This window comes from Callorhinus ursinus, unplaced genomic scaffold (genome assembly GCF_003265705.2).
Source record: "Callorhinus ursinus isolate GAN/ISIS: 27379988/994484 unplaced genomic scaffold, GSC_fseal_2.0 scaffold18, whole genome shotgun sequence".
Taxonomy (NCBI): domain Eukaryota; kingdom Metazoa; phylum Chordata; class Mammalia; order Carnivora; family Otariidae; genus Callorhinus; species Callorhinus ursinus.
In genome coordinates, this window is record NW_027397080.1 from 30108140 (window position 1) to 30131436 (window position 23297).

General features: G+C 43.0%; 1 protein-coding gene across 3 annotated transcripts in view; it reads right to left on the reverse strand.

Annotated features, from left to right (window-relative positions):
- Window positions 1–775: 775 nt before the first annotated feature.
- Window positions 776–23297, reverse strand: part of SLC25A33 (solute carrier family 25 member 33) — a 35743-nt gene continuing 13221 nt past the window's right edge. For all 3 annotated transcript variants that reach the window (XM_025856417.2, XM_025856418.2, XM_073903377.1), the window contains exons 2-7: window positions 22335–22514; window positions 10406–10483; window positions 8546–8646; window positions 6838–6904; window positions 2642–2922; window positions 776–1252 (exon numbers count right to left, since the gene is read on the reverse strand). In XM_025856417.2, the coding sequence (XP_025712202.1) occupies window positions 1050–1252; window positions 2642–2922; window positions 6838–6904; window positions 8546–8646; window positions 10406–10483; window positions 22335–22514 (910 nt within the window). In that variant the 3' untranslated portion in view covers window positions 776–1049. The remainder of the gene's footprint in view (window positions 1253–2641; window positions 2923–6837; window positions 6905–8545; window positions 8647–10405; window positions 10484–22334; window positions 22515–23297) is intronic.

The following is a 23297-nucleotide window of genomic DNA, read 5'->3' on the forward strand; positions in this document are numbered from 1 at the left end:
AATGGAAGGCTGTCCGTCCTACCTGCCTTCTGCATTACCTTTGTCCCTTATTAAAAATTTCCTTTAAAAGTGGGGAGTGGTAGGGTGTGGTTAAAATTCTGGTCATTTGTAGGCTTTTTTTTTTAAACATTGAACTAGGGTATTTAAACACACCTCCTGTGAGAGTAAAAGTCTCCCTCTCCCCAGTGCTAGGGACCCTGTGTCACCTTCCTCTCCCCAGTGCTAGGGGACCCTGTGTCACCTCCCTCTCCCCGGTGCTAGGGACCCAAGAACGGGCTTAAAGACCTGACAGGAAAGGTCAATTACTCACCCTACTCCACATTCACAGCTGACACTTTTAAGGTACCTGGGCTTGACCAGACTTAAACTTCTGGAAATAGGTCCAGGAGTAAGACAGTCGGTGAATAGTTCATTAAAACTCCTGCCTTTGGTTCAAACTGGGGATAAAGGATAACTTTAGAAAGATGTTTACAGTTTAAAATATTTAGTATCAGAAAGTTGTACTTATTTTTTTTTAACTTAGCAGACTGAAGGCTTAACTTATCAATTGGCATGAGACTTGGAAATGTACAGATAAGAAAAATGGCTGGGAGGCCTGCCCCGGTCCACCCAGTGCCACCAGAATGTGACACATCCTACCTGTTCGGCGGCGTACTGTCACATGAGACAATAAGCTATATTTTGATTTTGCAGGTTTTCTCTACATTTCTAGGGTCGTGTTTCACTGAAGTACAAGTTTGCAGCACAGTGAACATAAAAGAGGACACAAACCAAATTTATACTTAAATTAAGTAGCATGATTTAATTTAGCTGCTTAATCCTGAATCCTCTTAAGTTAAAAAAACAAAAGTTATAATTAACTATTAACGTTAATGAATTTAAACCTTCCAGAAAACATGAATCCAAAAGGAAATGTCCAACGGGTGATACAGGCCACGTATTTTATGGCCTTTCCTGTTTCAGTCTCAAACATTCTAAACATCAATGGAAAAAAAATTTTCTCTAGAGTTTTTCAATTTTATTCTTCAAGGGCACAATTTTCTGGCCCATTACTGGGTACGGTCTTCTAACAGGTACACAATTAACTCATAGGTAGACAACACGATGGCAGTATTTGGTATCTGCCGGATGAGCTGGGCAAAGAGTCCTCTATAGAAGGCAAGGTAACCTTCTTCCCGGAAGACCAGCCGAGCGGTCTGGACAAAAGACTTGTACTTGGTGCCTTCCTCCCGGAGCCGTGTCCTTATGACTTCTGCAGAGAGAAACACATACTTTATGCTAGAACTGCATCACCAAGCGATACAATGAGAGAATTCAAAGCACACAGCTCTGTAACTGTCAATGTACATCTCTGGCTATTTGCCATCGCAGTTCTACTTGGACAGCAAAGTCGCCTAGGGACAAAGAAAAATTGCAGTCTTTTTAGAACACTTTCTAATTCTGGGAAATGGTCAATTAGGGACATTACATATACAGACAAAAGTACAAAGTAACTTTTAAGGGACTGTAAAAGCCTACTTTGAATGGGACTTCATTTTAAGATAGTTTGTGGTTTTCTACTCCCAATTAAGCAAACGCTGTAATTTCACTGAAGGTGTAATTTGTATTAAGCACAGCAAATCATCAACGAGATTTTTTCATGTACTTGCCAACTTCCTCTCCCACTAAAACCCTTCTCCATCACTCTCTCCAGCTCAAAAGCTGCCTCCTACATTTTCAAACCTTTGCACACCTGGCCCTCCCCAACGCAGGCACCCCTAGCCTGACACCTGTCACTGCCTGACACACTCTCGTCTTCCCCACCCCATGGGAGGCAGCCCAACCTCTTTTCCCTGAGCCCTGGGGGGCCGCTTAGTGCCCCAGCATGTGACAGGGGCTCAAATACCTGCTTTGGAGCTGACCATGTCGCCATAGCTGACAGCGCAGTGGGCTTTTGAAAACAAAACCTGTTTTGCATGGTACAATAAACTAAGCTATTCTTTTTAAAAGTAGGTCAGTGGATGGGGCGCCTGGGTGGCTCAGTCTATTAAGCGTCTGCCTTCGGCTCAGGTCATGATCCCGGGGTCCTGCGATGGAGCCCCATATCGGGCTCCCTGCTCGGTGGGAGGCCTGCTTCTCCCTCTCCCACCCCTCCGTTTGTGTTCCCTCTCTCACTGTCTCTGTCAAATAAATAAACAAGATCTTTTAAAAAAAAAAAGTAAAAAAATAAAGTAGGTCAGTGGAACATTAGGTCTCTAATTCCTTAAAAAATAGACTTAGCAAAGTAGCCTCACTCAGCACTCCACTCAAAGTGGAAGCTGATTTTTTTTTTTTTTTGGTTGGCACTCACGCCATTTTTTTAAATCGAGGAATTTTAAATAAAATCCAGATTTGGGGCTTCTCTGAAAACATGTGAAGTTCTACAACAGAGGGCCCGCGTTCTGCACAATACGTTTTGGCCACAAGCAGTTGGAGCCGAGCAGAGCTGAGCGCCTGCCGCTCACATAGCCTACAGACAGTAGAAGCCAGCTCACTTGTACTCCGGCACCTCCATACCTACAGGCACTGGCACTGCACTGAGAGCTGCAGAGGTCTACGTATACGGACAGTGACGCAAAGCGCACAGCCGCTTTACTGTTCTGGAAGAAAAAGCAAAACATACCGTGCGGATAAGCGATGCAGGAAGCACATCCCTTAGAAATCGCAGCAGCTGCCATAAGTCCAAAAAAACTTGGGGAACTCTTCTCAGTCCCGTTTGTAGAAGAGGCTAATGGAGCTTCTTTCAGATACTTCTTCAAACTTTCATAAATAGCAAAACAGATGATAGTTTCTGAAATTCCAGCATACGAGGCCGTTAATCCCCTGTAGAAGCCACGGATGCCTTCTGTCTGGTAAACATAGCGAGCACACTGGAGTGTGTTCATCTGCTTAGAGCCTCTCACTCTGTGTAAAGATCAACGAAGAGCTGTTAAAATCCACACTCAGGAGGAGCTGGGCTCCTGTATCAAGCTGCAAAAAATTAGCGCTGAGTATAAAGAGAAATTATACGGCAGATGAAATGTCTTCCGTGTTCAGCTGAGCCCGGGCCCACCAGATGGGACACCTGATAAGCCACAGAAAGTATGTGCATCTATACCAAGAGTCATGAAAACATGTCCACAGCCTCTGACCTAACTTTGGAAAGAGCCGGACGGAGGACGTTCATCACAGAGGAAAATATAACTGCGATATAATCAAAACAATCAGAATATCTAAAAATAGGGCGCCTGGGTGGCTCAGCTGGTTCAGCAACTGCCTTCGGCTCAGGTCATGATCCTGGAGTCCTGGGATCAAGTCCCGCATCGGGCTCCCTGCTCAGCGGGGAGTCTGCTTCTCCCTCTGACCCTCCCCCCTCTCATGTGCTCTCTCTCTCTTTCTCACTCTCTCAAATAAATAAAATCTTTAAAAAAAAAAGAATATCTAAAAATAGGAATAGATAAGTAAACTATGATACACACACTAAGTTAACATAGTTGAGCAGTCAGCTATGTGGAAGTGCTTTGTGTGGAAAGGAGGACGCAATTATATAGTGAATATAATTACAATCATGGCACAAATGTGCTTTCAGAAAACGCCAAAGGAAAAGCCTCACCAACATTCCGCCTGGGCAGTGAGCGCAAGGTTGCTTACACTAGTAAGCTTTCTTAACTCTAGTCTCCAGATGGTGTGTTTTGATTCCATTATTTCTAAATTTATGGAATGATAAACATCGAATAAACTACACAAGAACTAATAAAAGGCTGGGGCGCCTGGGTGGCTCAGTTGGTTGGGCAACTGCCTTCAGCTCAGGTCATGATCCTGGAGTCCCTGGATTGAGTCCCGCATCGGGCTCCCTGCTCGGCGGGGAGTCTGCTTCTCCCTCTGAAACTCCCCCCTCTCCTGTGCTCTCTCTCTCATTCTCTCTGTCATAAATAAATAAAATCTTAAAAAAAAAAAAAAAAAGAATAAAAGGCTTCAGGCTCACTGCTCCTGGCTCGTGATGGGAAGTATCCTAAACTGCCCGATGCAGAGTGAACCCCAGGGCCTGACAGCATATCCACTGGTCTGCACCACAGAGTCCTCCCTCGGCACTGAAGCCCAGCGCACCCCTTGCTCCAACCAGTCACAAGGGCTCTCCCTTCTTCATCGTGTCTTTCCAAGGCTGCTTCTCCACACCCTAGCTGGAGCGACATTTCTTTTTAAAATTTTTATTGTTATGTTAATCACCATACATTACATCATCAGTTTTTGATGTAGTGTTCCATGATTCATTGTTTGTGTGGGGGGAACTTTCTAATACATATCTGACCACACCACTGCCCTGCTTAAAAGCCTCTAATGTAGAGTTTCTCAATCTGGGCACTACTGACACTTTCCACCAGATGATTCTCTGCTGTGGAAGCTGTCCTTGCACTGTAGGATGTTGAGCAATACCCCGGCCTTTACCCACCAGATGCCAGAAGCATCCCACCTAAGTTGTGACAACTGGAAATGTCTCCAGACATTGCCAAATGTCCCCTGGGGGGCAGAATGTTCCCCACTCCCACCCCAAACCACAGCTCTAATGGCTCCCCACGGCCCTCAAATTAGAGCCCGAAGCCAAACTCCAAGACCCTCTCAGGGCTTTGAAGGATATGCCCCCCACCCCATACATTTCTGCAGTCTTGGCTTTCTATGATCCCCACCTCCTCCAGCGTGCACACCACACACACACACACACACACACACACACACTCACAGCACACTCCAACCATGCTTCCCTTCCTTCGGGTCCCCAGAAACAAGTGTTTCTTGTCTCTAGATTTTCCGCATACCCTGTTCTTGGCCTGAAGTACGTGCAGTGCCAGGACCCCTCCCCATTACTTTTCAGACGGTAGAGGGTGGACATCACTGCCGCAGGAGGCCCTCCTGTGCCCGCCCTGCCTGGATGGCATGAGGGACCCTCTGGGGTCCTTAGCATTTCTGGCCCCTATTTCATCAGCCTACAATTCTCTTTATTTTCTGTAAAGCTGTGAGCTTCTGGAAGGCAGGGCCTATGGCTTATCTCCCGTTTCCCCAGTGACTAGTACACAGCAAGCATGCAACAAATCAGCATTGTTGCAGGACTGGTTAATAGAGCCCACCCAAACGAAGCTTTTTAAAATGTCCTGAGCATGGGGGCGCCCGGATAGCTTGTCGGTTAAGCGTCCGACTCTCGATTTGGGCTCAGGTCATGATCTCAGGGTCCTGGAACTCATTCCTGAGTCAGGCTCCGTGCTTAGCAGGGAGTCGGCCTGAGGATTCTCTCTCTCCCTCTGCCCCTCCCCCCACTCAGGCACTCTTTCTCTCTCTAAAACAAATAAATAAATCTTAAAAAAATAAAATAAAATAAAAAATACAATGTCCTGAGCATGGATATTGCATGGAGCATGGAGATTTAAAAGAGTGCAGGTCCAGGCTCTTAGCTGACTTGTGCATGTACCTGCTGCTAAGCAGGAATGATACCAGCCAGGACTGTGTGGGGCACAGCTGGAATGGGGAGTGATTACCAAAGGTTTCCAGGAGAGGATGCTTGTCAGAAGCCTGAAGGACAAGCAGGTGTTCTTGAGCAACAAGAAGGGGAGAGGGATTCCTGGTGGGGGACAGCACACTCGGGGAGATGGAAGCCTAAGAGCACATGACAGTTTTAGAAAATTGCAAAGAACCTTGAATGTTAAGCCCAGGAGTTAGGATTTGACTGTGAGAGTAAGCAAGATTCATTGAAGGATTATCAGCTAGCGATCTGTCCAAAATGATGAGATCTGATGCATTCTAGAAGGTTCTTTCACACAGAATGGATTGGGGGAAACATGGAATCTGAGCCCAATTCAGAGGTTTTCGTGGTCATTAGAAAAAACAAACGAAGGCAGACCCATAGCTACACATCCAGAGGGGTATTCTTGCTGCTTCTCTCTTTTCTTTACAGGTTGCTTAGAGTTCAGCTGGACTAGCTGAAAGCTTCCAGTGCCCACACGTATTTCCAGGCCACACAGTTATACAAGAGTTCTTAGAATTTGATGAGAGTGTCCCTTATCACCATCACGTCTTTGAAATTATGGTGGTTATTGGGCCACTGTTTGATCTTATTTACTGTATTAAACAAGTATATTACTATATTGCATTGATAATTATACTTCAACAATTGGTTTCCACTGCTTTCAAAAATATTACTCTGAAGGGACGCCTGGGTGGCTCAGTCGGTTAAGCGTCTGCCTTCAGCTCAGGTCATGATCCCGGGGTCCTGGGATCGAGTCCCGCATCGGGTTCCCTGCTCCGTGGGGAGCCTGCTTCTCCCTCTGCCTCTCTCTCTGCCTCTCATGAATAAATAAATAAAATCTTTTTTTTTTTTATAAATAAATAAAATCTTAAAAAAAAAAAAAAAAAAGAACCACGGGCGAGTGTTTCAGGGCAGAGATCCAGTAAATCTGAAGACCTTGGAGATTACAATGACCCTTTGCCATTCTACCCTTACTGGCTTCTTCCCACTTAAAAAGAGAGGCCATCTGGAGGAGCCCACGGCGCTCTAGTTGACGGTGGGGTCGGCCAAGAGCGGAGACCCACCAACTATCTGAGAAGTCAGGAGCAGATCAGGGGCCATAAGCTTCCAACCTCCCCGAGTGGTAACTTCTGTTGGCCCTCATAGCCCCACAATGGCTGGCAGCACACATCTCAAAACAAAAGGAGTTTCTACATATAGCTTATATTCAGGCAAAAACAAGGATGGGGATGTCTAAGGGCTCTGTACACCTCATTTCACAACTGGAGTTGGGAGGAAAAAGAAAATCTCCACGAATATTTAGGAAGGAACAATTAATAACTTACTTCCGTTCTAGCTGCATCCGGGTTTTAACCATCCATATAGGATTCATTAAGGTATTTGTGACAAAAGCTGGAAGAAAATAAAAGAAACAGAAAACATCACTGAACACAGTCCATGCTTATTAAAGCTGTCTATTTCATATGATAAACTTTGAGATCAGGATTTAAATGGCTTAAGAGTAAAAATGAATAGGAAGCAGTTGTATTTCCAGACTGCAGATGGAAGGTACAGTCCCCTAAAATGTAACATCTACTGATATGTTGGACCTAAAAGAAATCTCTCAATTTTCTAGAGCCGTCTAGTTTTTCCAACCTGTAGATGGTGCTGTTGATGTTTCTGTAAATGTGATTCCTATGATAAATATGTAAACTATTCTAAAACTCAAATTTATAAGCTTCAGGTCCAGAAATAATTTGTTTTAAAAAGTTGGTGATCTAATCCAAAAGGTTACCTTTTATCAAACCTAAAACAGAAGCCACTAAATCTCCATTTACCTGAATGTGAACATACACATTTTAGTATCTCACTAATCATATCAGGAAATTGGAAGTTTTAAAGACCGATCTGCTTATAGGAACCATTTTTCAAGTCTTCCTCATCTTAATATTGCCCACTGTTCCAGACCAACCAGAAAGAGCAGTACCGTGGCATCAGCCTGACACATGGTGAGCTCTGAACACCTCATCCCCGCCACAGTCCTAAGCAGATTAATTAGGACCCCAGAGAGTGGTTTAGAGAACTCCCTCCAGGTCTGCTTTATTTGCCAACCCTTCCTCTAAGTTAATTTTGCAAAAGTCACAAAACCGATGAACAGCTTAGAGCTTATGGCTCACTTACTACCACCCTCATAAGTGAGGGTTGACCCGTTCGTTCTGCCACTCTGCATTTCCTCCTCGGAGCTCCGTATTCAGCAGAAACTCCTTTCTTGTGTGAAGCAGCAAGAAGATATGCTATCTTCTACTTGGGGTCTAGTAATTATGACTTATAACTACTCAGATAGATTACTAGAACTTTTATTTGGAGTGACAGAGGCAGACAAAACCTTACAGGCTGGCAGGAGGCATAAACATTTCACAGAATGTCTGTTTAAGTTCTCTAGGATACTATTCTATTTACACAAGACATAAAATGATACCTAAAAAGACATAGCCTTCTCTCAGCAATCTACAAATCCATGGTTCTTTGCCAAGTATTTCCTGAGGAACAAATCCTGTTACAAATTTTCTATGAGTGGAATGACTCCCATACTACCTGATCTGGTACCAGCCTTCCTAAAAGATCTCCTCCACAGCCCCAAGCCCTCATCACAGAACCCAGCTGTGGGCAGAAATGCCAGCTATCCACAGGGTACGCTGGACACCATAGGGAGTCACACACAAAAAAGCTCCATCTTTAAAATAACTTAATGAAACAGAAAGACATGAAAATGCATTAATATTCCTTTAAAAGAAACATTAACACTCACCAGTAGTATGCAGGAGCACAGGTAAATTTTGAGGCAGAAGTCTTAGTTATCAAAGAAAATGGAACCAAGTTACAAACTATTCTCAAACATTCATGTTTTATTAGTTCTAACATAAAGCGTTAGAAAAATGTTTTTAGATGCAAAAGAAGCAGAGAGCTAATGTCTAATTCCTGGAAAAAGCTGTTTGGCACAACACATGCTTTAGGAAAGTGGGAAACTTATCTCCACTCACTAGGGTAACATACCTGCAGAGCCAGCTGAGAAAATATGCACAATATTACTGTTAGGCACAAAAATGCCATTGAACTGCTCTTTGGCTTTGGAGTAACACGCAAAGTACACAGCCCTGTTTGAAGAAAGAGAGAACGCTACAGACATTGGCATGGCACTATATACGTCCCTCCGCAACCTCTGAAAAGTTTAGGAAAATATGAGAAAGAAGGTTAACATGTAACCAAAAGCTTGACCTCATCTGTAAAACCAAAAGCTGCTGCAGGCCCCTGCAAAAAGCTCCTGCTTGTCCCTCCAGAAGGTATTCAGTGATGGTAGAAGTGTCCAAAATAATTGAGGAAGAGGAGATTTTGGTAATATACAAAATCCATTTATATTCTTCATTTTGGATGTCAATTCGTTAAGCACCAAAATCTATACTAAAACTTCTAAAAATGTGTAATACTTCTTAGAAGTATTACCACACTTGTCCTGCCTTACACCACAATGAGTATGTCAAATATAATTTGACTTTTTTTGATGACTCAGGGTCACGTAGGGAACAATCATCACAAGCGTATTTTCATGAAGAGCTTCCGCCACTGAATACACCCCCCGCCTCCCCCAACCCTGCAGCTCCTGTAGGTGGAGGCTAGGCGCACCCCCATCCCCATGCCCAGCTCTAGTCTGGTCTTTGCTTTCCCTCTTTTGACTTCTTTCTTACTGGGGCTGGGGAGTAGGGGCTGGTTGGTATTTTCCCTGCTCCTTCACCAGCAATGCCAGGGAAAATGCTTCTTTATTTTGGCTGGCTAATGCACCGATCACAGAATGTATTTTTCAACTTAGGCTTTGGACTGCTTATCATTATTGTGTTTATATAACAGTATTCTGTTTTTTTCTAGGTCCTAACTGTTCTAAATGGGTGTGGCAGCCAGGAAGCTACATCAGATTAACAGGTGTTACCAAATGAGCACTGTCCATGAGGAGATACAACTCAATTTTATTTACTATACGTATGCAGTAAGTCTATCATCTATTATAATGCATACCCCATATAATCTCACAGACTAGTGCTCTTATTTTTAAATAGATGATACACATATGCTACAAAATTCTAAAGGAACAAAAGGATTTACTAAGAATCTGAATTTTTACAACATTCTCAGGTGATTTGTGTATAAATCACCTCAGAGCACAAATCTGCAAGAATTCTAGGAAGCTTTTAGTCTTTACCTTATAGAAAACAACATTTTCATGTTTGAGAATTAAAGATTAATTCTCTTTAAAATCTATCCAAGTATTACATAAAGTAATGTAAGTAGCCTACCCTGCCACCCAGCACCCCTCCCAGGAGGCAATTTCTAATCTACTTTTCAGAGATATGCTACATACTCACCTGTTCACTTTTATCAAATAGGCTTTAAAGAGACACAGAAATAAGGATGTTTTAAATAAAGTAAAGGCTAGAAGCCTTTAAAATTGCTTCAGATCAGTGCTACCCAGTGCATATGAATCACCTGGGGATCTTGCTAGAAGGCAGATCCCGACGTAGGTCTGGGGTATGGCCCGAGAGTGTGCAGTTCTAACAAGCCCCAGGTGATGCCAATATTGCTGGCCACATACCATATAGGAAGTAGCAGATACTTGTTTAGAAGATTCCAGGGGATGAGAGGATTTTCGTTGAAGAATAAAATAACTAGTCTCTCTCTCTCTCTCTCTCTCACACACACACACACACACACACACGCCACAAGATACACTAGCATTTGTCACTACTCTGTATGTCAGCTACAAACTAGGCAAATGCCATACAGAGGAAGAAACTGGCCATCTAGCAGTACTGCACTTCAGTAAGAAAGTATATGTAGTGAGCCAGCTGGACGTTTAATGCTTACCTTGAGGGCGCAACTCCAACCAAATTTGGACCCAAGCCTCTAAAAAGTGACTTTGGTCCCTCCTTCTCCAAGATTGACCTGAATAATAAGAGAAGATCTTTAAAATCCTTAGGCAGGGCCTATGCAACAGTGAGGTGCCAGCCTTCACATCAGCTCTGTGAATACAGAACAGTGTTTACGAGACCCCAGACTCTTATCTGATCGTATTACAGCACAGCATCAGAAGGCTGAGGAATACTGCTTTTATTACCATAGCGGAAAAGCAGGCTTCAGAAGCATCTGTCCAACCTCTTTTCAAGAAGCCTTCTCCCTGGTTCATGAAGGACCAAGATGTTCAGGGTTTGTACTACACGCTGATATCTTAGTGAGGTAGGACGAGCATCTGGCAAAGCAGCTGATCTAAGGAATCAGGTCTGATTTCTTTGGATCGTATTTCTTTTGGATTTACTCCTTATTTCTAATAATCCTATCTTCAGATCTTTACTTACTGTAGAAGGGCCCCAACCAGGGATCTACAGAATAGAAAAACCAAACGATGTTCAAGGGCTGGATGAATGTTTTTTAAAGTTAAAGCACAGTATCTCAAGCTCAAAGAGAATACTTTTTCTTTTTAATTTTTAAAAATTATGGTAACATGGGGCGCCTGGGTGGCTCAGTTGTTAGACATCTGCCTCCAGCTCAGGTCATGATCCCAGGGTCCTGGGTTCGAGCCCCACATCGGGCTCCCTGCTCGGTGGGAGGCCTGCTTCTCCCTCTCTGTGTCTCTGTCAAATAAATAAAATCTTTAAAAAAAATCATGGGTAACATATACATAAAAATTTACCATTTTAAAGTGTACAGTTCAGTGGCATTAAGTATTTCCACAATGTTGTGCAACCATTACCATCCACCTCCAAAACTTTTTCATCTCCTTGAACTGCAATTCATACCTATTAAATACTAACTCCCTATTAAACGCCCCCCCACCCCAGCCCTTGGTAACCACCATTTTGCTTTCTGTTTCTATGAATCAGACTACTTTAGGGACCTCAAAGGAGTGGAATTGTTCAGTATTTGTCCTTTTGTGGCTGGCTTATTTTATTCAGCACAGTGACATTTACGTTCATCTATGTTGCAGAATGTGCCAAAATTTCCTTCTTTGAAGGCTGAATAACACTCCATTATATATGGGCCACATGTTGTTTATCCATTTTTCTGTTGATAGATACTCGAATTGCTTCCACTTTTGGCTACCGTGATTAATGCTGCTGTGAACATGAGTGTCCAAATATCTGTTCAGGTCCCTAGTTTAAACTCTTAGGGGTACGTGCTCAGAAGTGGAATTGCTCGATCATATGGTAATTTCTATGTTTAATTTTTTGAGAATCTGCCATGCTATTTACCACAGCAGCTGTACCCTTTTATATTCCTACCAACAATACACAAGGGTTCCAATTTTTCCACACCCTTGCCAATGTGCTTTAAAAAAAAAAAGGTGTTAATATGTTTTCTCATTGAAAGTGACTGAGGGGCGGCAGCTGGATGGCTCAGTCAGTTAAGTATCTACCTTCAGCTCAGGTCATGATCCCAGGGTCCTGGGATCGAGCCCTACATCAGGCTCTGTGCTCAGTGGAGAGGCTGCTTCTCCCTTTGCCTCTGCTGCTCCCGCTCCCCCTGCTTGTGTGTGCTGTCAAATAAATAAATAAAATCTTAAAAAAAAAAAAAGTGACTAAGGAAAGGACTGTGTAGAACATTTTTTTTTTTAAGATTTTTTTTTTTTAATTTTTTATTTGACAGAGAGACACAGCGAGAGAGAGAACAAAAGCAGGGGGAGTGGGAGAGGGAGAAGCAGGCCTCCCGCTGAGCTGGGAGCCCGATGTGGGGCTCGAACCCAGGATCCTGGGCTCATGATCTGAGCCAAGGGCAGACGCCCAACGACTGAGCGACCCAGGCGCCCCTGTGTAGAACATTCTTTAGAGGCATTTTCCTGTTCCAACGTAATGATTCTTCAAGTTGGTTAAAATTTATTCTTTTCAATGGCTCAATTTTCATGGTATCCAAGAGAATTTACATTACACTGAGGTCCCCTCTAATTTCATTTCCTTCTCTTACTGCAGATTTTTCTGCACTTGGTAATTAGTACCTCCGATTTGACAGCATTCTATCTAGCTCACTAATAATTGTATTGTTGTCAAAAGAGTTTATATAATGCTTTACTTTCATTAGGACACTGAAGGTAAGATAAAACAGTGTCTTCCACTTTATGCAAAAGCTATTGGTAAAGTGAATCCTACCAATTTTATTTCTACCACCTTCCACTTTTCCCATAGAGAAAGTTTCTAGAAACAAAGCTGAAATTTTTGGTGCAGAAGAGGTTAAGTTGATGTTTTGGTCCCTAGCGTGCTGGATAATGTTCAACTTTTATCCATTCATAGTTTTCTTTCCTGTTCTTTCCTTTTTTCAAGTCAAGAGTCCCTGAATGTACAAACTAAAAAATGTGAATCTTAGCTTCTCTTCCTCAAATTTTTGGATGTTTATAAAATATTTCAATTGCCTGAAAATGAAAGAGTATTTGTACCTGTAAGAGCTATGCTCAAAAATGGCAGGCTAGCAATTATCTAGATAAGAAAAAAGAAATAAAAGGTATCTAAATTCAAAACGGAAAAGCAAAACTATCATTTTTTTTTTTTTAAAGTAGGCTCCATGCCCAGCATTGAGCCCAACATGGGGCTTTTGAACTCATGACCATGAGATCAAGACCTGAGCTGAGATCAAGAGTCGGACGCTTAAGTGACTGAGTCACCCAGGCGCCCCAGCAAAACTATCTTTATTCACACAAACATAATCTTATACATAGAAATACTAAGGAGTACACTAAACAATTACTATAACTAATGAACAAGTTCAGCAAGGTTGCAGGATATGCGATCAATATACAAAAATCAATTATATTTCTACACAGTAGCAATGAACAATCTGAATACAAACATAAAAACTGATTCCATTTACAATAGCATCAAGGAGAACATCCCTAACTACAGAGAGCTGGGGTAGATCAGTGGTTGCCAGGATGGGGGAGGGGAACTGGGACTGACTACTGATGGGTACATGTTTCCTTCAGGGTGACGAAAATGTTCTAGAATTCGATAGTGGTTGTGGTTACATAACTCTGTGACTACACTAAAGCCCACTGAATTGTGCACTTCACAAGGATAAATTTTATGGTATGTGAGTAATAACTCAATAAAGCTATTCTTTTAAAAAGTAATGAACTGGACCCTAGTTCCATCTAAATTATTATTTCGAAATATTAGAGGGACAACAGTCTTCTTTTCTCTCTCTCTCTCTCTCTCTCTAAACAATAGTCTTATTTTCTAATCATAGAATGTTTTCCTTACTGGCAGTTATCAACCCAGGCCCTTTTAAGTGATCCCATGATACACTCTGTTTGTGTAGCCCAGCCTAAACCCTCTGGCCACCCCTGAGTATCACATGAAGGGCCTCTGTCTGAGATACTACACAATTAGAGAGCACATCTACTATAAGTAGTACCATTCTTTTTTTTTTTTTTTCATGGCATCTGGGGAATGTAAAAGCAAGGCGTTTAAAATGAGACCTAGCCATGCAATGTAACATTACTTGGCAATAAAATGGAAAGAAGTACTGGTACACACAAAAACAAGGATGACCTTCAAGAAACATCAGATTAAGTGAAAGAAGGCAGACATAAAAGGCCATTATGTTGTTTCATGTTATTTATATGAAATGTCCAGAGGAGACAAATCCAGAGACAGAAAGTAAATTAGTGGTTGGTTGCCTAGGCTGGGGGTGGGCGATGGCGAATGACTGCAAACGGGTGAGAGGTTTTCTTTTAGTAGGGATAAAAACGTTCTGAAATCAAATTAGTAGTGTTGGCCGCACAAAACTGTGCACATACTAAAAACAGTTGAATGGTATTCTTTAAATGGGTAAATTGTATGGTATGTGAATTACATTTTAATGTTAAACAAACCAAAAAACTTGGGGCACCTGGGTGGCTCAGTTGTTAAGCATCTGCCTTTGGCTCAGGTCATGATCCCAGGGTCCTGGGATCGAGCCCTGCATCGGGCTCCCTGCTGTGCGGGAAGCCTGCTTCTCCCTCTCCCACTCCCTCTGCTTGTGTTCCCTCTCTCACTGTGTCTCTCTCCGTCAAATAAATAAATAAATAAAATCTTTAAACAAAACAAAACAAAACGAAAAACAACCCAGCAAGGAGAAAAGAAAGGCTCCTTGAAAAATGTCTCACACCAGAGTGGCGGGCACCTGGGTGGCTCAGTTGGTTGAACGTCTGCCTTTGGCTCAGGTCATGATCCCTGAGTCCTGGGATTGAGCCCTGCGTCAACCTCCCTGCTCAGGGGGAAGTCTGCTTCTTCCTCTGCCCCTTCCCCTGTTCATGCTCTCTCTCTCTCTCAAATAAAATAAAAGCAATGAATATGGACTGTAGATTAGTTAGAAAGCAGTATATAAATACTGAATTTCTTGAATTTGAAAACCATACCTTGGCTTTAAAAGAATACCCTTGTTCTTAGGAAATAAATGCTGAAGAACTGAGGGTAAAGGGGCATAATGCGTGTAACCTACTTTCCATTGGTTCAGAAAAAATATGTATGTATACAGAGCAAAAAAGAAAAAAAAAAACAAAAACAAATGGGCCAATGTTACAAATTGGTGATTAGAGGTAAAGAATATAACCAGGTAATCTGTACCATTTCTGTAACTCTTCTGTTTGAAATTATTTCAAAGTAAAAAGTTCTTAAAAAAAAAAAACAAGGTATAGGTCATAGGTTATAAAAATATTAGGGGTGCCTGGGTGGCTCAGACGTTTAAGCGTCTGCCTTCGGCTCAGGTCATGATCCCAGGGTCCTGGGATCGAGCCCCGCGTCGGGCTCCCTGCTCAGCGGGAAGCCTGCTTCTCCCTCTCCCACTCCCCCTGCTTGTGTTCCCTCTCTCGCTGTGTCTCTCTGTCAAATAAATAAATAAAATCTTAAAAAAAATATATTAAACTCATGACAACAGCACACCAAGTCACAGAAGTAAGGGGTGGGGTAAAGACAATTCTTGGGTTTCTCTAAACCTAACACGCCAAATGAAGTTCCCGCACTTTGAGTGAACTTTCATACCGGCTCAAACAAGCCACTCGACTCTTACTAGAGGCATGTGAATTTAGTGTTTTCAACTGTAAATACTTTACTTTTACTCAAAACAGGACTGTGCTTTCAAAAAGCCAAGCTCTCTGAACAAAAACTTTTCTCCAGTAACACCTTGAAGTGACTTACAACTTATAAGAGTATGTAAATGATTTCAAATGGTCAGTATATTCAAATATTTTTAAAGTTTAGATTCTGTCTGTGGTCCCATTAATGTACAGGGTGCAGAGCCAGGCCCAGGAGGCGGTTAAACACAATTAAGGGACTCTGGCTCTAGGAAGCCCGAAGCCTCTCATCTATAATGCAGTAGGGAACTCATGTCCTCAAGTGACTCAGGCCTTTTCAGAACTGCAGAAAGACGGTCTCCATAGCTACGCATATTAACAGTGGGCAAAAAGTCAAATCTGTTACATAATTCAAATTGCTAACCTATCTGGATGTTTACAAAACTCTTCTGGAACAATCAAGTTCCTACTATAAATGTAAATGGTACTCTTCGGCTTCATAATAAAGCATGTTAGTATCCAGACTAATTTTCCCACAGTCATTTCAACTTTGATTTAGAAAAGTGGAAATTAGGGTCTTGTTTGGAGCATTTCATTCTCTTCACTAGCTTTAATCACAATACAAATACTGCAGACTAATCCAAGACAAAGATCTCATCTGAACATAAAGGTTTTTACAAGATAGAGACTAGCTCACTAATATGTTACTTTTCAGATTAAAAAAGTACTTGAAAAAACAAAAATAAAAATAATACCTTTTTACAAGATAGAGACTAGCTAATATGTTACTTTTCAGATTAAAAAAGTACTTGAAAAAAACAAAAATAAGATACCTGAGTACTTTACAGAATAGGAGCTCTGATAGAAAGAAAAAAAAAAAGATTAACGCTTAAGATTTTTTAAAGCAGACACCAGAGATAAACTGATACATTAATAATCTCTATGGCAAATCTAACAGCGAGAGCATCTTGCCTTTTTCTTTTTAAGTAACTATACTCAAAATGTAAAGATTACTGGTGTGCCAGTGGAGGATATTTTTTTTTCCTAATAGGTTACCCTAACATGAGACACATGCAAACATTGATTTACATTTTGAAAAATAAGCTTCCTATAAAGAAATTCTGTTGCGTGGTAAGTCTTTTAAAGTCATTCTGCCTGAAAGAGCAAGACTAGATATAAGCTGCTTAGTTTTAAGTGAATAACCATTTTACTCACTTGGGTTTTTGGTAAGCCACTGTCTTTTAAAACTGAACAGACAACCCTGATGGGCTTTGTGGTACAGGGAAAGGCCTGACTCTTGTCTTCCTTTTATCATTTACCAGATAAAAAGCCCTCTCTGTAGACCCCCACCACTGCCCTTAGCTCAGCCATGTTAATGGAAGAAGGAGGGAGCTATCTAATAATCTGCGTGCAGGAGGAGGGCTGCTTCAACCAGGGCAGGGGCAGAGAGAAAAGCAGTCACTGTCCATTACAGCACCTGAAAGCACGCTTCCCATGCTGGCGCACTCTCTCTATGTAAGTGCTGAGTAACACGCTGCTTTTAGAAGATTTTATTTATTTATTTGACAGAGAGAGAGACAGCGAGAGAGGGAACACAAGCAGGGGGAGTGGGAGAGGGAGAAGCAGGCTTCCTGCTGAGCAGGGAGCCCGATGTGGGGCTCGATCCCAGGACCCTGGGACCATGACCTGAGCCGAAGGCAGATGCTCAACGACTGAGCCACCCAGGCGCCCCAACATGCTGCTTTTAGAATGTAACAGGGAAAGACATATATTTCCCCTGAAGAGCAAGTGCACTTTCTTCAGATGAGAATTATGTAATAGGATATTCCCCTTTTTTTGCCTTGGCCACCAAGAAACTCAATTATAAATCTTATGTTTAAAAAGCGCAGAGGGTGCCTGGGTGGCTCAGTTGGTTAAGCAACTGCCTTTGGCTCAGGTCATGATTCCAGGGTCCTGGGATGGAGTCCCACATCGGGCTCCCGGCTCAGCGGGGAGCCTGCTTCTCCCTCTGACCCTCTCCCCTCTCATGCTGTTTCTCTCTCTCTCAAATAAATAATAAAATCTTTAAAAGAAAAAATATAAATAAGTAAATAAAGAAATAAAAAGCGTTAGAAATGGGGCACCTGGGTGGCTCAGTCAGTTGGGCGTCTGCCTTTGGCTCAGGTCATGATCTCAGGGTTCTGGGGATCTAGTCCCACATTGGGCTCATTGCTCAGCAGGGAGCCTGCTTCTCCCTCTCCCTCTGCTACTCCCCCTGCTTGTGCTCTCTCATGCTCTCTGTCAAATAAATAAATCTTTAAGAAAAAAAAGCACAGAAAATACCTATTATGACAGCAGCTAGTATTTATTATTTACATGGTGCGGTGTGCATGCTGAATCCTTTATATTCAATATCTTACGACAAGCCCAAATTCATTCATTCATTCTACTGGTACTGAATGCTTATTACTACATGACAGGCAGCATTCTATGTGCGTGGGGACACCTTGGGGACCAAGACAAATCAAAGTCCCCGTGTTTAAGGAACTTTCATTCTGGTGGGAGAAGAGAAAACAATATAATTATGTAAACTACACTGTACGTTGGTTGGAGGGTAAGTGCTGGAGATAAAAAGAGAGCAGGAAGAAGGATGGGGAGTAAGGGGAGGGCTCAGTTTTAAATAGCATGGTCCCTGCAAGGCTTTCCTGCAAAGGTAACAACTGGGAGTCAGCCAGGCAGATGGCGTCCTAGTACAAAGGCCCTTCCTCAGCAAATGTTGCACTGTTCCCAGGTGCAAAGGCCGAGAAGGAACAGAAAGGAGGCCAGTGTAGCTGGCTATGGGAAGGGAAACATAAGGCGGTGAAGTCGGAGAAGTCAGGGAGGGGTGGCAGCCATGGAGAGCCTACTGAGTGGCAAGCACAACTCTGGCTTTTCCTTGGTGGGAGAGGGCAGCCCCTGGAGGGATCTGAGCAGATTTTCTGCTGAGGAGTGGGCAAGTGAGACAGGACGCCAGTCTAGCAACACGGGTGAGATGTGGTGGCCGCCATCAGGACAGCAGCAGAGAAAGGAGGCAGAAAGGAAGGCAGAGGGGTCGGGTTCTGTATAGATTTTTTTTTTTTTAAAGATTTTATTTATTCATTTGAGAGAGAGAGAGAGAGAGAGAGAGAGAGCGCATGAGCAGGGGGAGAGGCAGAGGGAGAGGGAGAGGGAGAGGGAGAAGCAGGCTCCCCGCTGAGCAGGGAGTCTGATGTGGGGCTTGATTCCAGGGCCCTGGGATCATGACCTGAGCCGAAGGCAGACGCTTAACCATCTGAGCCACCCAGGCGCCCTCTGTACAGATTCTGAAGACAGAGTTGGGAGATTTTCCTGTGGGGTTGCGAGAAATAAGAACTCAGGAGGACTCTGGGGCTTCAGATCTGGAGTGGCAAGGATGGAGTCACCTTTAATGGACACGAAGACTTTGGGAGCGACAGGTTTGGGGAAGTTTCGTTTTGCACAAGTTACACTTTGGATGCCCAGTAGACATCCAAGCTGAGACGTCCAACAGGCAGCTGGACTAACGTGTGAGGCTCAGAGGAGAAACGCTGTCAGCTTACAGGTGGTATTAAAGCCACAAGAGTGAAGGTGATCCTAGAAGGGGCGGCTGGAGCTAAGGCAGAGGGTCACCATGGGAGCCCTGGGGCCCTCCAACATCAAGAGGCTGTCACGGAGACTCAGCAAAGAAGCAGAAGCAGCAGCTGGCGCGGTGGGAATGTGGTCCTGTCGGGCACTAAGCCAGAACCACTGCTGTTTCCACGTGAAAGAAGAAGCAGAGGTTCGTGTTGGGCAGGGCTGGGGGCGGGTTGTTGCCGTCTACTCTTAGCTGCTTCAAATCTTTCTTAGAAATCTATTTTAAAGGCGCCTGGGTGGCTCAGTCGGTTAAGCATCTGCCTTTGGCTCAGGTCATGATCCTGGTAACCCCGGGATCGAGTCCCGCATCGGGCTCCCTGCTCAGCGGGGAGTCTGCTTCTCCCTCTGTCCTTCAACCTGCTCTCATGCTCTCTCTCACTAATAAATCAACAAAATCTTTTAAAAAAAACTATTTTAAGGTGAATATACATTGAAATGACATTGAACAAGTCACTTAACCTCTAATTTGCATTTCCTCATCTATAAAATAAGGGTCTATAATTTCACACCTGAGTGCTAATCTCAGGGTTCTTGCGAAAAATCAATGAAACAATACTATAGAAACGTGATCATTTTTTAACTCGAAAGCTAATGAAGATCAGTTGAGAATCTTAAAAATGTATATATACATCAAGCTAAGGAAATAAAACTTAATTAATAGCTCTTGGGTGAAAAATGCCACTTTACAAACACTCTTCTAGCAAAATATTATGACAAAATTTTTTCCATTATTCATATTTTGATGTGAGTATAGAATAGGTGGGTTTTTAAAAATATTTTATTTATTTATTTGACAGAGAGAGACACAGCGAGAGAGGGAACACAAGCAGGGGGAGTGGGAGAGAGAGAGAGAGGCAGGCTTCCCGCCGAGCAGGGAGCCCGATGCGGGGCTCGATCCCAGGACCCTGGGACCATGACCTGAGCCGAAGGCAGATGCTTAAAAGACTGAGCCACCCAGGCGCCCCTAGAATAGGTGGTTTTAAAAAGTACTCATGTGTCAGTAATGTCTCACAACTGTGTAGCTGTGGCTGCGTGAACCAATGACTCTGCTGTGGGTCCACAGGGACAAGGAATTGTCCTGTGTGTGGTGTGGTGTGGGCACTGTTCCTATATTTTACAAGACAGAGAGGCTTTTTTCTCTTTGACTTACATTTTAATAAACAATTATCCTCAGTGGGGGGAAAATATGTACATATACATAAAGAGAAAGAGAGAGAGATTTACAGGAGACAGACAGAAATACTAGGGATATAGAACATGCATCTTAAAAACTTCAACTAGAGAAACATCCCCATTTACCTCTGTCTACCTTACAGGCTTGGCCCTGTTGAAACCCACAATTTCTGGGTAACAGCTTCCAGTTAAGTAAATAGATAAATCCACTAGTCATGAGTTATTTGGCAAGCACGTTAAGAGGAAGTTCTTTTTGGATGTCAGTAAAGTTGGCAAATTACCTGTTTCATTACGTCCAAAACACTTTGTGTTCCTCAGAAGAAAGGTGTCACTTGAGACACTGCCACTGCCTAAACATGTAAAAAGGCAAACCAGGCTAGGGATGTTTCCACTGTCATGGCTTTTTAACGACGTGAGCTTGTCTGTCTCCCTACTGGGATCAAAGTGTACCTCCACATCTCTGTATTTCTCTTTCCTGGGCCTATCTCCAGGTAGGCTTTCTGCCTTTTGTGTCTCCAAGCCCCTTCTCGGTATCTCACTAAATTGTCTGATCGTCCCGGAGTCTTGGGTTTCCCTCCTTTTCCCCTAGCTGGGTTTCTGATTCTCTCACTTGGGACCTTGCCCTCAGCGGCTGGTCCACTCTCCAGTTTTGCTCAATAAACTCAGATGCACTCTCATACACACATCTGGCATGGAGGCCTGGGTGACTCATTGGTAGACTTTACAAACAAAACGTGCCTAAAAATAAATTAAGCACTTTCCAATTCATTCCACCTTATCTAAAATGTGACTGAATTCTGTCCAAAGTGCTAAGTGATATGGTTATTAAGACAGAACATCTCCATTTTATTGCATTTTTTTCTAACGTTTCCCAACTAAACATCTACATCGACAAAACAACAATGTCTTTCTTGAACACACCCTTTCCTGGTGATAAGTTTCAGAGATCTGAGTGTCATGTTTAGCTAAATTCAACTACTATTTATTGAACACCCCTCTTATATTTATTTTTTTAAGATTTTTTATTATTTATTATTTTTTTAAGATTTTATTTATTTGTCAGAGAGAGAGAGCATGAGCAGGCTGGGGGTGGGGAGCAGAGGTAGAAGGAGAAGCAGGCTCCCCACTGAGCAGGGAGCCAGATGAGGGACTTGGTCCCAGGACGCTGGTATCATGAACTGAGCTGAAGGCAGACGCTTAGCCGAATGAGCCATCCAGGTGTCCCAAGATTTATTTTTAAGTAATCTCTGCACCTGACACAGGGCTTGAACTGACGACCCTGAGATCAAGAGTGGTGCGCTCCAAATGAGCCAGCCAGATAACCCTGTTGAAGACCTCTCTTAAAGTAAACAGCCCCAAGCTAAACCGCAGACATTGCCAAGCACTCTTCTGCATTTCTGATTCTGCCTTAAGCCAAATTCAGCCTGTGAACATTCAGCCACTTCATACGCAAATGAGACATTTTTAATGCAGTAAAAATAACACACTAAGCAGGGAGCCTCAGTATGAAACAAATATTTAAAAAACTATTTCACTAAATATATGTTGCAACTTTTCTACAAATGTAAAATTATTTCCAAACAGCAAGTAAAAAACATCAGAATATTTTGTCTCTATATAATGTGCAGTCTTTAAATTTTTAATGTCACTCTACCAACCCAGATCTTGCCAGCCCTCAAAAGATTCTGGGCAAGAGCAACATTTTGATGCAACAATTTAAACATGGATTTTTGGCTTACTTTGTTAGTTTACTTTGTCGCTGGATGATGATCACACGCAGCCCTGCTGCCAAGGGAGGTCAGAGCTCAAAGGTATCAGTACGGAAACCTAAGTCTCAAGTTTGGACAGAGACTGCAAACAGAACACCCCATCTGATGGGCTTGACAGACCTTCTGTACTCAGTAAGAATCCGGGGTCCAGCACGGGGACTGAACTTACTTCAGAACCTGGAAGAGCCCAGGTGTCACAGATGTTGGTCTCACCATCCCAGCTCCACTAATGGTCCCCAGATGAACCTGAGGATAATAGACTGTCCGAAGAGCTAATCTTGAAGACTGCAACCGTGTCTTAATGACTTCTAGTGGACACGTAAAAATAGCACCAACCGTGCCCCCACACCTGTAAGAGAAGAAATCACAACAGGATCAGAAAAGCTATACTATTGGGCACCTGGGTGGCTCAGTTGGTTGAGCGACTGCCTTCGGCTCAGGTCATGATCCTGGAGTCCCGGGATCGAGTCCCGCATTGGGCTCCAGTCCCGCATTGGGCTCCCTGCTTGGCGGGGAGTCTGCTTCTCCCTCTGACCCTCTTCCCTCTCGTGCTTTCTATCTCTCATTCTCTCTCTTTCTGAAATAAATAAATAAAATTTAAAAAAAATTAAAAAAAGAAAAAAAAAGAAAAGCTATACTATTCCCTAGACTGATAAAGTATGAAATTTCATTTTTCTCTCTTAAGAAAAAAAGGCACCTGTTTATTTCATAATTAGAACATACTAGGAGGTAAAAAGAATTTGTTGAAGTCTCAGCAGCTAAAGAGAGAACCACTGTTAACGTGATGGCGTGCCCTTTAGGGTTTTTATCACTGGCTTTTTAACGTCCCCTCCCCAACTTCCCTGGATGCTGTGGTCATCTCTCTGTGGCCGCATCTATACCTACCCACACCATCTGTGATGGTTACACACTAGTACTCTCTGCCAAGGTCTACCATTTTAACCCATTAGTACTGTTAGCCATTTCCAACTCTGCTGCCATGCTGCAGTGAATATTCTATTTTTTTTTTTTTTTAAGATTTTTATTTGTCAGAGAGACAGAGGGAGAAGCAGGCTCCCTGCTGAGCAAGGAGCCCGATGCGGGACTCATCCCAGGACCCTGGGATCGTGATCTGCGCCGAAGACAGCCGCTT